The 16688-nt window shown below is 34.7% G+C and overlaps 1 protein-coding gene across 2 annotated transcripts in view; it reads right to left on the minus strand.

Moving 5' to 3' along the window:
- CHD2 (chromodomain helicase DNA binding protein 2) overlaps positions 1-2437 on the minus strand; it is a 76568-nt gene extending 74131 nt beyond the window's left edge. The window contains exons 1-2 of one of the 2 annotated variants that reach the window (XM_025177485.2): positions 1800-2437; positions 1314-1451 (exon numbers count right to left, since the gene is read on the minus strand). In XM_025177485.2, the coding sequence (XP_025033253.1) occupies positions 1314-1375 (62 nt within the window). In that variant the 5' untranslated portion in view covers positions 1376-1451; positions 1800-2437. The remainder of the gene's footprint in view (positions 1-1313; positions 1452-1799) is intronic. The other variant, XM_025177488.2, reaches the window with a different exon arrangement.
- Positions 2438-16688: the final 14251 nt, after the last annotated feature.

Here is a 16688-nt window from a genome sequence, read left to right on the forward strand (position 1 = left end):
ATCTCCTTGTTCAATTTGTAAAAAAAGAACGACTTTCTTTTAATGTGGGTATTAGCATGCTAATTTCAAAACCAACTTTTTAACAAAGTCAGCAATTTGACTTTTAGCACTGCCTTTTGGAGCTGAGCCTCCAAGATCTGAAAATTATGCAATAAAAAACCCCAAGTTCCCTTGTGTCTTTATGTGGGAACCAAAACAGCTTCTCCAACATCCAAAAATCGCAGGCAAATCCATATAGATTTTAAATTTTATGTGCCCTCCTCCATCTTATTTGTTATGTCAAAGGCTTTCCTGACAAAAGGCACTATTTCAAATGGTAATGCATATAATGCATTAAGAACTAGACCTCATAAAGTATCATGTTTATATGACTGTAACAAAATACAGATTAATTTTAGGATTATAAAAATCTTCAAAACCTGAAAAGGGATACAAGTAACAAATCAGGAAAAGATCAATAAATACATTGCAAAAAATAGTGTTAGATTCCTCACAAGATAACTATTAGTTTCCATCAAAATAAGGCAAATATAATAGAAAAAAACAAATTTCCTTTTGCTGAGCCCCCTCCAAATATCAGCATATACATACTCAGCATCAAAATATGCATTTAAAATACACATACGCAAAACCTAAGATTCCAAGAAATTATGTCTTAGATAACACATTTTTGTAAAATATAAGCAACCTCTGTCAATGAGAAAGTCTGTAAATACTGTATCAAAATATCCTAAAATGCTGAAATAGTATCAAAGTTCCATTAGCCCGAACTGAATATACAAGCAAGGAGTATCAGGCAAACACACAGATTCTTCTTTTTATTTTAAAATAAACATTTTTTCATTCATAGAACTTTCTGTAGTTTCTGATTTACAATGCCATCAGGCTTCTATCAGGCCTTCAGTTGAAGTTTAGACTCCACAAATTCTTCAAAGAAAAAAATCCCTTGTATGTAAAATGGTGCAATGCAGCAGTGGGAACAAGGTCATTTTTCACAGCACAAAACCCCTCAAAATGCAAAATTTAGCAGCTGAAACTGCATAATATACAGGGTTCCATCTGTGTAAAGGTGCTTTACTTTTTAAGTAGAGCTTGGGGCCTTTCAGTCACACCACAACTTTCAGAAATTGCTATCAAAAAAAAAAAAATAGGGTGTGGCATATTAGCAGTCTCAAGGTCATTTCATAAGAAAAGAATCAAATGCACTGAAATATATTTATTTCTCTTATGTACCGATGGTAACCCAAGGCTGTCAAAAGGTAAACAGTGTGCTCAGAATAATTTAAAAAAAAATAAAAGTTGAGAGATCATACCTCGATGCATGGCTGTGGACTGAACCCTCCTCTCCTTGGCTTTTGTCCGTATTTCTCATCATCTTTAAATTCTTAAATGTTAAGAGAAAGGTACAAGGATGGCGGGGTTTGCTTTGAAGTCCTGTGCCCAGGTATTTACTGTCAAAAGTTGAAAGAAAGGTAAGCTCCCACTTTATGCCTCCAGCTTTCAACAGCAAGAACAAAAAGTCCTGACGCTGCGAAGATTTCTTGTAACAATAATGCAGAAGGGACATCAGCATGGAAAAAAAATAAAAATATTTATCGTTTTAAAAAAACGCGAGGGAAACACAGCCCTGGGGAGCATCCTACAAACTTTCCCGAAGTAACCCTGGAAGCAAGTATTCTCGGTATTTTATTGCGTCATTCCAGGATCGTTCAAATCGGTCGAGGGAGAGGAAAAAATCCAAAGTAATGAAAAAGGGCAAAAATCCCCTCTCAAATAATAGTTAATCATCGCCCACCTACCTGATCCAGGCTCCAGCGCCAGGTCCAACCCGATAATAGTTTCGGGTCGTGGGAAAACATTAGCTTCGGAACATTTCAAAGGTAACGCAGAAAAAAAATCCGGTTTCTTTTTAAAAAACAACACATCCGAATTTAATCCCAAACGATCCGCATTCGTTTAATCGCCAAAGGCAATCATTAAAGCCATAAAGGAATAAAAAGGGGGGGGAAAAGATCCGGAGGAAAAGCTCATTAGGAGAGCGCACAAAAATGGAGGTACGCCATGGCTTCCAAGCTGGGAAAAACAACGACCTGGGCTGCTTCTTTCTAACCAGGCGAAGGAAAAGAGTCCCCCAAAGCTCCTTTTCTGCCCGAAAAACGCTCGATCCCCCCTGCACCGGCCTCCACGAGAGACCAGGGGCCGCAGGAGCCCCTTGAGGACGCCCAAAAGTTAGACAAAGTTGCGCAAAAGTGGCGGAGGGGAGGGAAAAAAAAGGCAGGAGGCTCAGCGCGCTCTCCAAGGCACAGCCGCCATCTAGAGCTTTCTTCCCAGCTCTGAGCTCTGCCTTTGATTGACACTCTCTACATTTACCCCACAACTCAGGTGATGTACCATAGACCCACCCCTTCATTTCCACCCAAAAAAAAGGGAGCCTCCATCTAAAGGGAGCTTACTCCCCATCACCACTATCTTCAGCCAACTCCCATCTGTGGAGGGGGCAACTTAACTCCATCTGGTTCAGACACCCTTTCTAAGCCAAAAGAGAAATTATTGGTTGCTTTTGTTGGAAAGGGCTGGCTTAGATTTCTGTCCTTGGGCTAAAATTACTTCCTCCCTGGACAGGAAGTTGTGGTACAATGAGCCATTTTGGAGGAAAGGAAGTGGGACTTGGGTCTTCTGGATTAGCATTGGTAGTCTACATGGGTTGGCAAGCACCCCAAGGGGTAATTTCAATAGAAATGATCTCTTCAATGGTTCTAGTTAGTTATGGCAAGCTATTGGCTCTAAACCATCAATTTTAGGAGAATAATTCCAGATGGAAACAAAGTATAATGCATCAACCCCTCAAGACTCAATGGCGCCTCCCTAGTGGTTCTGTCTGGAAAGGGCAAAATCAGATCCATTGTGTTTAAGTCATCCGGTACCAAGATAGTTGTTAAATAAACCCAGAGCCCTGGTCTTGTGATGTTTATTTAAACATAGCTGAATTATAAACATTTTTCAGCACAAGCTGGATCTCAGCACCAAGTATCAATATTAACAAAATTGCTTGCCACTCATGGGCAAAGACAGAACAAGCATTCCTTCTTCAACCATTTCCATACTTGATTGAAGTTTTGGGGTTTTACCATGACCCCTAATATTTGAACAAAGGTCTTGACCTAGAGCCAGAGATAGTCAAAATGAGTCACAAATTCTAATGCTTACAGTAGCCATCAATTGCCATTTATCCACATTGTTTCAGTCCAAAAAAGGTCCACACCACTCAGTTTTAAGTGAACAACCTGATAGCAAAGTACTGAAAACAGTTGCCCAATTTTAGAGATATGGGAAGTTGGCCAATTAATACCATTATTCATACTAGCTTTTAAAACAAAATTAGATATACAAGAAATTCTATTAGCCTGAATGTCTGGATTTTTGCCTAGAATTAAGCCACCACTGAAGCAAACTGACATATTTAAAGATGGTGTAAATGGCCAACTATCAACATTTACTTCAAAAGCATGATTACCCCATTAATAAAGTCAACATCCAACATTAATTTTACATTTTAGATATACTATCCCCTCAATAATTTTGAACATCAGTATATCACTGAGAAAATGAATCTTGTATGCAGCAATTGGAATGGAAAGTTAAAAAGATTTCAGTAATGTAGTAAAAATTGCAAGAGTAATTTTCATGGAGAACAGGCAACTGAATTAAAGATTTTGCCTAAGTTCTTTATCCAACTACTGTTAGTTAACTGGAGCATCAATGTAGCAACACCATGAATGCTATGGATACTTGTATAAACAGTAATCCAAGTAATAGTCTGTTATGTATGATCAAATTACTATATCCACATGCAACAGTGAGGAAATCTAAGTATTCAGGTATTCAGAGAAGTGTCAGTTTTTAGGTACATGAATATTGAACCAGCCTTAGAAGGGTCCTAAGCAGAGTGTCCGTCCATATGCCCACTGGACACATCATTAGATTTGTACTGTTCTAAGAGCTGCACCAATTCAGATGTTTTACTAATGCCCATCTTCATTTAACCAACGTTAAGCAGACATATAACTCCAACATTATACAAACATTAATAACAATTATAGAATACAGAACACAAAAACCCTCCAAATTTATAATCTTACTGAAAAGGCAAACTAAAGAATTGTTTAAAGTTTTGAAATAGTTGGTGAAAGTACTGAGTTCCTTCAATAATCAAACAGTTCTCATCAATATCAACAATAGAACAAATCATAAGAATCTTTCAGCCTGAAAGACGACAAACAAGAATAAAAATTGAAAAAAACACTTTTATTTAAACCATTTAAATAGCAATGCACTTCTGCCAATTAAATAGGGGACAGACATATTTATACATTCCTGATTTGCAAAATTTGGTCAGCCCATTCCAGCCCTTCATCCCCAACTGAGTGCTAATCCCAAGAGTCTAGAAACACAGAATTTTTTAAAAAATCAGAATTATAAGATTACAATTAACCCAAATCTTCTGTAGTTTAAACAACATCGTAGTCCATGCTAAAGAATCCCTGTCTTGGATGGATATACTCAGCAATCATGCACTAGTTCACTTTCTCAACCTCTCAGCAGTGGAACTGCCATCTTGATTTGGAAATCGTAGTCTCCCTTTGAGTTTCTTCCTTTCTCTGGACTCTTTATAAAAAAAAATTAAAAGAAAAATGCTGTTGGAATGCAGGTAATTTTATCCTTAAATTTAAAATAATCAACATTTAACTGTCATATCTGAGCATATTTGAAAATATTTTCAACATATTTTTAAAAAGCTAAAGCAATATCAAAATTAATACTGTTGGATAAGTAGTAATATTTTAGTAATATTAAGGTACAGTTCATTTCCTTTTTTAAGTTTTCTGTTGAAATAAGATCTAGCTTAGGAGAACCCCAAAGCTAATGGGTATTACTCCTGGAATTTTAATGGCCAACAACAGAAAAGCAAAATGGAGACTTCAGCATTAGAAAATGTGTTACCTTTGCAAGCAATACAGCACTACTAGCGAAACCAGTAGATACTTCTCCTGCTAAAGATTTAACAGGTGTCCAAAAAACACTAAGGAAAAGTACTAACCAAGTAACTATCAGAAAATAGAACTGATTTTATACAAAGTCCTCTCAGCTTAGGCTTATGTATCTCCAATATAAGATTATTTTGATTTATGTAAGCAAAAACTGAGAAAGCTATTTACAATTTAATAAAATTCCTAACAATAAATGAACTTATTCTTTCAAAGTATGCCTTTACCACCTGAAAGCTACATTATTTCAGGTTCAGTTTTATGTGGACAACTAACTTGGCTCTTTTAGTCAAACGAACATTGTAGCCTCAATATTCCCCTGTCCCTTCTTAACCAGGTCTTAATTATCCCCATCTGATTTCACTCTAAGAAAGGGCAGGATCCAACAGATGAAACAGCATCAAATATGCTTATTTGGAGGGAGGAGAGATTTTCTGTGGAATACCTAACAATTATTGGAGAATTTCAGATCTGCCAAAATCAGTGTCTAAGATGTATTTCAGGTCAACATTTTCTTGAAATTGTGTTTTCAAAAATGCTTCAGAATTTCTTCCTCACAAAGGTACTGGGAAAACATATTAATGATCCCAACAAACTATGAGGGATAACTGGTCACTTTTAATACCTGGAAAAGTTAGGGAATGGTTTATTTCAAGTTGGAACTAATACATCCAACTGCAGCATGGCTTAATACATGATACCGCTGAATGTAGCTAGCAAATAAAAAATGTGAGGGTAGAGATGCAGAATCTGTAGTGATTGGTTAAAGAACATTAAATGTTAAGTATGTGTCATCCCTTGATTGGCTATGCCAAAAAGCTCCCATTTTCTTACATCTACCCATTATCACATTGTACTGTACATGCAGCAGTATAGCATGAAGTCAAGCCACCATTTTGCTGCAACCACATGTCTTAAAGGAAGTTGGGTTCCTTGAAAAATCCATCTTAATTCTTCCCCTCACCCCATGCTAGTATATACATTATTTTCAATCATTTCAAATAAAAAAAATATTGACAACAAAAATAATTTAAATTTAAATTCATCCAAGTCAAAAGCAAGCATTTAGCTTTTGAAGTGACTAGATATCCAGCAAAGCATTTGGTGATAACAAAAGCAGATCAAAGGAGAAGGGAAAGCCCTACATTTACCTAAAAGGTGAAGCTGAGAATACCTGATAGCTTCTCTCATTTTATTATCCAAAGACGGAGAATAGCACATTCCAATGTTTTAATAAAGAGCCCAACCACAAAAACATCTAAGTTAAGCTTTTTTAATCTAATTATCAACAGAAATATACTATTTATGTTGTATAATTGGGTCCAATCTAATGAAGGGTCTGTACCCCAAATGACACTACATCAATTCTACTTCTATGAAGAACACCACAATCCAGATATACATGGAACATTAACAATCTGGACTCTCAAATTTACATCTCAAGCATAAATAACTACAAAGTTTGGAATAGTTTCCATTCTCCTTTTAAGAAAAATAAAGGTGAATTTGACTAGTGTTTTCTTCTTATAATTCAATCTTATTAATCCAAAAGAAAATGACGGAAGTGAACATTCTCTTCAAAACAGATCTACAAGCTTTCACTTTAGTTCAACAGATTGTGTAACAAATAACAACAGAATAAACACGTCAGGACACCTCAGATATAAATTTATTTCTATTTAGGTCCATACGTTTTTGATTGTGTAAAATATCCTTTCATAAATTATACTCTAGCACTTCAATTTTATAATTCTTCAGTGTGCTGATAATGCAATACTAAGTTAATTCCACATGTAGTACTGTTAAAGAAATACCACTGTGTCAAGATTTAAAGCTTTGTTCAATGAATGAACGATCATATGATAGCTGATATTATGAACTAAGAGCAAAGGATTCAAAATTAACATGTAAATGGATGTGATCAAGTATTCTAAGATGTATTTAATATGCAGTTTCCTAAAAATGAGATCATCTAAATCTCAATTCTTTGCTGCTTAGAAAATCTGACAATTTTAAGAATTTAAGAATTTAAATTAGCACTAACAAGTCTTTCTTAGGAAAAATAAAAGAAGACTCAAATTTAACTCCTATCACCACTTTTGCAAAGTACTGAGATAAACACTCACTAGGTTTTGCAAGTGGTTGCTGAATGGGTGCCACAGAATGTTATTCAGTAAGAACCCCAACATGGAGCAGACTAAGAAACAGGCAGCAAACAAGGCTGTCCCAAAGAGATAAAAGTTAAAAAGAGGAAGAGACATGGGACGAATGTGGCAATGAACAGTTAGAGGAAAAAAACATAAAAGGAAACACTGATTTTGAAGTTGGGTTTTAAAGGACCATCTATTTCCTTTTTACAAGCTCCGTTGGATGAAAAACTACTTAGTCTATCATTTGATAATTTAGTTTATTATATTTTTGTCACTATGGATGTGTATGCAAACGCATCACGTGAACTTTTTGGCTAAGGAACCAACATTTCTTATCTTAACCTTCACTTCTTTATATGCATTCCTGCAATGAACTGCTACAAACGAGTATAGGACATGTTTTAAGGGATACATTTCACTCACATCAACTACCTAAGATCCAACAGGACTAGCAGTGATCTATGGTGCTGGTTGTCCACCACAGCTAAAATATGACAAAGAATTAATGGTAAAATATGTTTTGGGGACCTCAGGGCAAAAAGGAAGACTGCTGCCATATGGGACTTAATTCATATTAACATTTGTATGTAAAATATTGGTTATGGAGCTCTGGAGCAACAAAATAAAAAGGATTTATGATAGAACCTCAGCATGTAAATTAATCAGGATGCAAAGGGAAGAGCCCAGGTAGACATAGGCAACTGTTATTATCTTGGCAAGTTATTATTTAACAATATTTCAGTTAAATAAAAAGGAATATTTAGAAAATAAACAGATTTTAGTTGAAGATGCATATAAAATATACTTGAGGTCACTTCCATTTTTTGTCACTGGTTTCTCTTGTCCTCTTTAATGTGTAGTCCTGTAGATCTGATCACACAGTCAAATTTTTGGATTTGCAAATATTTCTAGTTGTTCTGTTTGTAGTGTGCTGTACTAGTCTGAAGTATAAATCATCTATCAAATTATTACATGGTTCACATCCTCTTGAATTAGAATTCCCAACAAAATTGATTAAGGGAGTTGTGCTGATATTATGAATTATAGTTCACATTTATAATTCTAGATCTTCTGCTGAGAGTTTATCATGCTAAAATCAATGGGATTTTCCAACAACCTATTTATTGTAATGAAACAGAGAGTTTGGGATACTGTGGCCTTTGAGGCATTGTTGAAATATAATTCCCATCAGGCTAGCTAGCAAAGCCAAATGTGAAAGCTGCTAAAATTGTAGTTCAGTAACATTTCAAGGACTGGATATTCCTCTCCTGTGTCTTAGATCTTTTCAGAAGTGGCATCCTGTTGTTAAGCAAATAAAGCTTAATGATGATACTATACTAACAATTTCTGTACAACAGCTCTGCTAAATCACATGACGAGTTGTTTGTCTCAAGCACTGCTTCCTAACTAGCGCTCTCCATATCAGTGAAAGCATAGTCACCACTGTATTTTAACTGCAGACCAACCTATCTTATGGGTTGAGGAAGGCTGACCTGAAGAATGCTGCATACAGAACTGTGGTTCTCAACTACTGCTACACATACAACAGGTGAGATGCAGAAAAATTCTAGGTAAGACATAGGGTAAAACACTGAAATGTTTAAGTCTTCAACTTACCATAAATAATAAATATATCAACAAAATGCTTGAAAACATAACTTATCCTTTTTGGGATTTTTAAGGGTTGAAAACTGCTGATATAAGAGTATGTTTTCATCACACCACAACATACTGATTCAAATGCAGGGTTTTGGAGGAATTACCCAACTTAGTATCAATCACTCCAGAAAAGTGTTTGCTCAACAGAACAAACTGAAGTAGCTATTGGACTCAAGTGCTATTACTGTTCAATGAGGATGATCTGATTTTTTAAAAAAAAATCTTCCTAGAATCCAAGTATCCATCACTGATACCTCTATCTTCATGCCACATTAAACGTTGTATCCTGAAACACTAGTATACTTTTTGATCAGCAGGTTCTGTTGACCAGAGACAAGTGTAACACAAACCTTTTAAACTTTATATTAAATAACATGGTCTTGCTTCTAACACTGAATAGATTTTGGAAGAATACACACCAGTATGTAAAAAAAAAAAATGTCAGTGTTACTACAGCGATAGTGTTGTAGAGTTTTTATATGATCACAAATATGCAGCACTCTGAAAAGGAGGAGCTTTGGATTCTATGTATCTCAATTAATGTTAAAACTCATTTCCAGCCCCGTGCAATGATATTGCACTATAGACAATCCATGGTATGCTAGAACAGAACTTTCAACAACTTTAAACTGGTGCTAGATTGGAACTTATATATCAAATTACTTTCAAAATTAACATATTCAAATGGTTTATACAATCAGCAGGACCAAGTGATGCTTTTCTTGGTGCAAACTACTTTAGGCTAAAAATTGGCACACTTTATATACAAAAAAACAGCAGCCAATAAAAAAGAAATGTGCTGATAAAGAAGGCTAGGCTGACCCCTTCTCACCAAAATGGTAGAGTCAGAAGGGTGTATTTTTACTATGCTATCTGGAAAAATATTAAAACATACAATTAGTACAAAGTAATTTCCTCCAAGAGTACCACTGCTTGATTCTACTAAAATTATCCTGAACGCATGGCCCATTTAATTCATAGACTTTCATAGTTTAAGATCTTTTCCACCAAACATGCCAAAACACAGGTACAAAAGCACTCACAGTAATATAGTGAGGTAGCAACTTACCAGTACGCCATCCACCATCAGGTATTTTGTGGAATCAGTTCAATGTATCTGGAGAGCAAAGTTAAAACATTTTGTATTTAATAAATTAACTCAATACATCACCAATAAAGTCCTGTATTACTCAGAAAAGCTGTGATTTCACTGGGTGCTGTTAGCATAAATATATTCAAGACTAAAGCATAATGTAGCTGCCTTTTTTCTCAAATAGGAACGTACTACGTTATGGGCTAACTATGAACCCATGACATGATAGGCTTCTTTTGTAAAAGTCTGTGGGTATTATCAATATTTAGGACTTCCTTATTTTACCTCTCTCTTGTCTTGTTATCTAGAAGCAGAAAAATATGTTAGCACAGATCAATCCTATCTATCTTTAGAAAATAATCAAAAGTACAATGACTTTACTACCGATGAATCATAAAGCAACCCTTGTAACAAGGCCCATTGCTTTTATGGTCTTTCCTTAAGAAGAGAGGGGGAGCCAACTGCTCTTTGAACAATAGCAAAGTGCAAACACAGATGGATTATGCATGTTAAGTGCTGTGCAAGTGTTGGGACTATTTTTCATACAGATGACTTTCAGAGCAAGTGTTAACATTGCAGCTAGACTTTAAACTGCAACCAATCAATATTTTATAATACATATTCAGGTAATCAATTCAAAGGCATGTATCCCACCTTCTGTACAGAAACTCAAGGCAAAGTACTTAGAGCTTACTCCTATTTGTTCCCATAACAGCAACTCTCTGAAGTAGGCTGAGTTGAGAACATGAGATTGGCCTAAAATTGCCCAATGAGCTTGTGACTGAGGGCAGACTAGCACCTCTGTATCTCATTCTGAGTCCAATACCTTAATCAATACACCATACCAGCTCTGTAAATTGAATATTTTAAATTTAAAGTTCTGTAACAGAATAAATTCTCTAGAGGGAAAAAGTCCAGGAAGCTAACCGGAGTCTACTGTTAACCAAATGTGAATCTGTGAAGTCATACAACACTGATTTGACATCCTTTGCAATTCAGAACAAGTTTAATTAACCTACATCTTAATTGCCAAATTTCAAGAGAAATCTTGGAACTTCCATAGTACTGGACCAAAAATACCAAAATTCTTAACATGCCATGATTACTGAGAATTCTGGGAACTGTAGACTATTTGGAACATATCAGCTTCAGCAAGTCTCCAAGATATGAAACATTCTGTCTACAATTTTGAAACTTAATATGGAAGATAGGAAGCTGATACATGTTAGGAAGATGATAAACTTTTGAACTTCTCAGTGACTTAAGTATTTATCATCTGATCACCTGATTTCCTTCATGTGATTTCATTCAGTAATTTTGGGAGGGCAATTTCACATATTATTAGACATGTTCAGCCAACACTTGAACAAAGCATCTCTATTTCTTGACATTTAAATCTCAAGATTGCAAGGAATTCTTACAGAATATGCACGTTCCCAATTTGAAAACAATTCTATTCTGCAGAATCTATTAATGTAGCAAAGCCAATGCTGGGCTTACTTAACAGGTGGGATTTTCATTACAGACCCATATAAGGATCATTTTCCAAAGCTTATGTTCTTTGAAGCAAGTCCCACCAAATGTTTTGGGATTCATTTTTGTAGAATTGCAAATTTAATAGATATACTGAACCAGCTTTTTTTGTGGGGGGGGGAGGGATCTCTTTGTATTTCATTGTTTTGACTTTAGCAACTGAAATATTTTATTAGTCTGACCTTATCATGTAGTGGATTACATAATATAATTTCAGGAGAAGCACATAGGGGTAGAAGGTTTTTCAAAAATACACATTACAGATAGTGCTGCAAATGGGATTTTTTAAATTTTCTGGAGATGTACTAATATTTGCACACAAAACATAATGAGCAGTTAAAATTAAGAAATTTCACAAATACATAGTAAGAAATGGAGATTCATCTGCCTGTACTGAAATACTGAAATACAACAATAAAATGCTGCCTTGCTGGTAGAACACGTAGCATTTGGATTTTTCATACCCTGTTGTTTCTATTTTTAGCACTGACGCATTCATAGACTTCCCAATAAACAGAAGTTGTTATGTTATCAACTACTGGATGCTATAAACATCAACATTTCATATACTGATACTTATCCTCAAATTAGAACACAGAAAAACTGCTAAGTGCCCAGATGTTTTTTAATGCCACAGTACTTGCTAAGGGAATTAACCCAGAATGCTATAATGATCCGAAATTCTAAAGGGATTTAGGTAAGATCTAAGATTTTGCAATTTCCTTGGCTCTAGTAGAGTACAGTCTAAATGACTAAATTCATGCAGTATCATCCCTTTGACTCTTGACACTGAATTGTCCTGTTGTACCTTTTACAAAATTCATTACAGTTATATAGGAAATATATTTCATTTACAAAGAGAATTACAAGGTGATTTATAATTGAATTTTGTCAAAAGGAGAAAATATGCCAAGGTCACCACCAATTAAAATGACGTAACTTAATGTTTCAACGTATCTGGTACAGTAGCAAGAATATCAAGTTTTAAATCTTCCCTCATCCTAGCCTGAATGGTAATATGTAATGGGCACGTTCTATAATTCTGAAGAGGAGAAAAGAGGGTAAAAATACGTGGATTATTTATTCTCAAAATTATTATACATCCTAAAAATGACATAAGGGATGATTTTTCCCCCAGTTTTCTATTCATTTTTAAAACCATTTAAACTGAAATGCAATCTAATCCATGTTAATTCTTTGGCAGTAATTATTTACTGTCAAATAAGAATTATTTACTGTTAATTCTTTGGCAGTAAAATAAAGGACTGCATTGTTTGTTTTTACTAGTATTTTATATTTAATAATTTGCTATATTTATACTTCACTATTACATTACTAGCTAGCCCATACTGCAAATGTGAATAAACCCAAGTTCACCGTGTAAAGGTAGCATCTTACATTGATAAAAGGTCATTCACTTAAAAGGACTGAGTTTTAGTAAAACCAGAAAAAAATTTAAACAGCTAGTTATAAAAAGCTTGATCAATTTCTGAGCAAAACACTCATCATGCTTTAAGTAAATTTATTTACTCTAATTTATTGTTTAATTTTTCAAACATTAACCAAGTTGAGAGCCAAAATTCTATGACTGAATTCTATCACCTCTTTCTTGTGCTCACAACTTAACAATATCTCATATCAACAGTCAATTACTGTTCAATACTGGATTATGCAAAGCGACATATACTTGAGAGTACTATAGGATACATTTTATATTAAGTCAATGACTGTGAACTAACATTTACTTCATCATGATGACCTTCAGGTTTTTAATGTAAAATTTAATTTAAAAAATTGATGCAACACATACAGATTGCTGAAATCAGCAATCAGAGAATTGGGAGGATCAGTGTTTAGGAGTCTACTTAAAATTGCAACTTGTCCATGAAAATTAAAGACTTTAGGTTAATATATGCTATTCATTTAAGTGTTTTATAACAGCAAAGTAATCATTTCCAAATTTTGTTGTTAATTTCATGTCTAGTGCTAGAAATATTAAGAGTTTTAATTTTTAACAAAAAATTTTAACGACAGCTTGTAGTAATATTGAAAATACTAGCTTTTACATTTAAAGATTGAAAGACAATTTCAAATTCCAAGCAAAGATTATGTTAAAGGCATAAAAGCTAGAAAGAAGCAAAGATGTAAAGCATCTGCATTATTCAAATAAGAATAAATTTAAAAATACCTGAAACAGCTAACATGCTCTCCTTTATCTCCATCTGAATCCTTCTAGTTATTAGAAGTCAGGGAAATCTTTAAAGAAGAACATATATATTTGAGTCAAAAATGGCATTCAACATAGACATCAAAAGACTTAAAGCGAACAAGCTACAGAAAAGTCCTCCCTCAAACACATGTGTGTGTGTGTGTGTGTGTGTGTGTGTATGTATGTATGTATGTATGTATGTATGTGTATATATATACACATTTTCTAAGTATGTATAACGCACATTTTGGATTTAAGTTGATCGTCCTTTTTGTGCAAGTGTCAAGACTACTTTTAGTTCTCATTCCAGTGATAAGTATGAAAATGAGAGTCATTTACTTATATGTGAGTTCCCTAGACCGGTTTCAATTACAACCTTACATTCTCCAATACTGGTATTTAGAAGGTATGTACCAGTGAAATCAGTAGGACTTCTTCTAAGTAGATATTTTTAAATACATAAAATTCACCTTTTTTCCCCCAACTATAATCAACTAAATTAAATAGAGCCACACTGAAGTTTTAATTTTATTCTTTTTAGGGTAAATGTTATATATAAGGGACAAGTTTATTCAAAACTGAGAAACAAAATGAGTTCATTCTTACCTACAAAAAATTCTGGGTAACTCTTAAAAGCCATCTGTTATTGAAGCGGCAAATATTCACAGAACACCTAAAGAAAAATATATTTGGATTAATCAAAAATGTTTTCTCTCAATATTTGCAGATATCTATTCAATAAAATTCTTGAAATTATGTCAGTACTATCTATAAAGTTAAGCACTAAAAGTTTCTCATAGGCTATAATAAAAGCATTCAAAGCTTTCTGCTTAACACAATCTTTTTTACCACCTCTTAAGGGGAAGACACAACAGAAGTGCCGTACAGACATTTATTCCAAAACCAGTATTCATGCAACTGCAAGTATGAGAGAAGAGAAAAACCAAATATGCTTAGCTTTCTCTTATTCTCAAAGATTACACACATTTAAAATATTTGTACTGTTTGTTTGAAGCCTTGAATTACACCATTTAACTGAGATTCCACCTGAGATGATTTTGTATTGCCGTTTTGAGAGTGAAGTTTTTATACTCCCCAGAAGTATCCAAATTTTAGTCCCTTAACATTTACATCTCGCTTTAACCTCATTTTCTTGAACTGATGTAAAAAAAATCCTTGGCCATTTTTAGCTTTATTTTAAGAGCTGACTTTATTATGATTTTCCAGTCATTTAAGACTTTCAAATCCACAATCATAACTTTAAAGCTTCTGTGAAACCTCATAACTTATTCTATACATAATTTTTCTTTAAAAAATGTCTCACAATAGCTTCTGGTTGCTTAATCAGTTGAAGTCACTATATCTCCAAAGAATTTTAACAACATTTGCTAATATTTTAAAAATATAGCAAATATTCGCTCCATGCTAGAACTTTTTTATCTGGTAAACTTTTAACATTACTGAAAGTCTAAGAAACATTACATATTAATTCAGCAGGAAAATAAGAACACTAAGACAAAGACAAATTAATTAACACACCAATTAAAAAAATGGACAGCCTATCATCCAAATGTTTATTTTAAACAGTTACGTTCCAAACATTAAGCACCTGAAACCAATGAAAAAGTAACTAAGCATTTTATTTAATGCTAAGCTTTTACCATCAACTAACAAAGAGAAGTTTAAAGATTAAATTTGTTTGTATGAGAAAAATGCCAGAAAATTCAAACTTCAAATAGGACACATCACAAAAATGCATTCTCCAACTTTTAAACTGTTTTCATATTTAGTTCAATCCATCACATATTATTAGTTTTTCACTCATTATCGACTCTAGTTCTAATTTAGCTTACTCAATTATATAACTGGCATACTTCTAAAAGATCCATGTATTTAAAGAACCTTATGTGTTTCATCCTAAACTATCATTAGAATCTTTCTTTTTGGATAAAATGTTTTTAATTTTGTATCACTGACCAAAAAGTAAACAGTCTTGTTTGGAAATTGTTTCCACATACCAAGTTTAGAAAGAGTTAAATGCCAACACCCAAATACAGAAAAACAAATTTGTTTGGAGAGAAAGAGACAGCCATGGCGTCTTTTGTTCTTACAAAAAAATAAACAGGTCTGTTTCCCCTTTTCAGTAACAATGGAGGACACCCACTCTTTAAAGAACTTGAGACTTTGTCGCAGACATACTGTATATGGAATCACAGTATACCTTTCATTTCCCTGCCCCAAATATTTTAAGAGGGTGTTGTCCCAATTTGCTGCAGACCCCCCACCCTATGTAGCTCCATAGCAAACTATCCTCAGATACCTCCCCTTCAGTTATTCTCCTAAGAAAATCTTTTACAGAAATCCTGCACACAGACCTTGCAAATCTGTACTGAGAAGAACTGCATGGACCCCAAATATCGGGGGGGGGGGCATATATTCCCTAGATTTCTGCTGGGTAAGGGAGGGGGAAGAAAGGAGGAAAACTGCAGTTCCAATGGCGGATCTGTTTTGACACCAACCTCCTTGAGTGTCAGGCTCTGCACCTAACCAGGAATCTACCCAGAACCCCCAATTCAAACTGAGGGGACTCTCTAAAAAACGGAACCAAAGGAAGTTTTAACAGCCCTTTACAATGATACAAAGAAAGAGAAGAAAGGAAAAGCCAGTTCCTTCTGAATGCCAACCTTGAATTCGAGATTCTGTTTTTAACCACAGAATCCCCTCACTGCACCCCCCAATTCGTTTTAGGAACATCCACACCCACAAATGCGGACTTTCACATCAAGAGAAACCCCAGCAAGATCAACGAGGGATCCCAACTTCTCACTCATCTTCTCGCTGGGATCAAACCCTCTTCTTCTAAAGTCCTCCCCCACTGGAGTTGGGGGGCCACTCCAAGATTGGGGGAGAAGGGTTCCCCGGCTCCTTCTGCAAGACAAGCCCAATCCGAGGAAGAGGCTGGAAGGGGGCTTCCATCCTTTCTTCGACGCCCACCTTGG

This window comes from Python bivittatus, unplaced genomic scaffold, assembly GCF_059951505.1.
Source record: "Python bivittatus isolate LINGU-HERP-01145 unplaced genomic scaffold, Pbiv_v1 ctg000140_np1212, whole genome shotgun sequence".
Lineage (NCBI taxonomy): Eukaryota > Metazoa > Chordata > Lepidosauria > Squamata > Pythonidae > Python > Python bivittatus.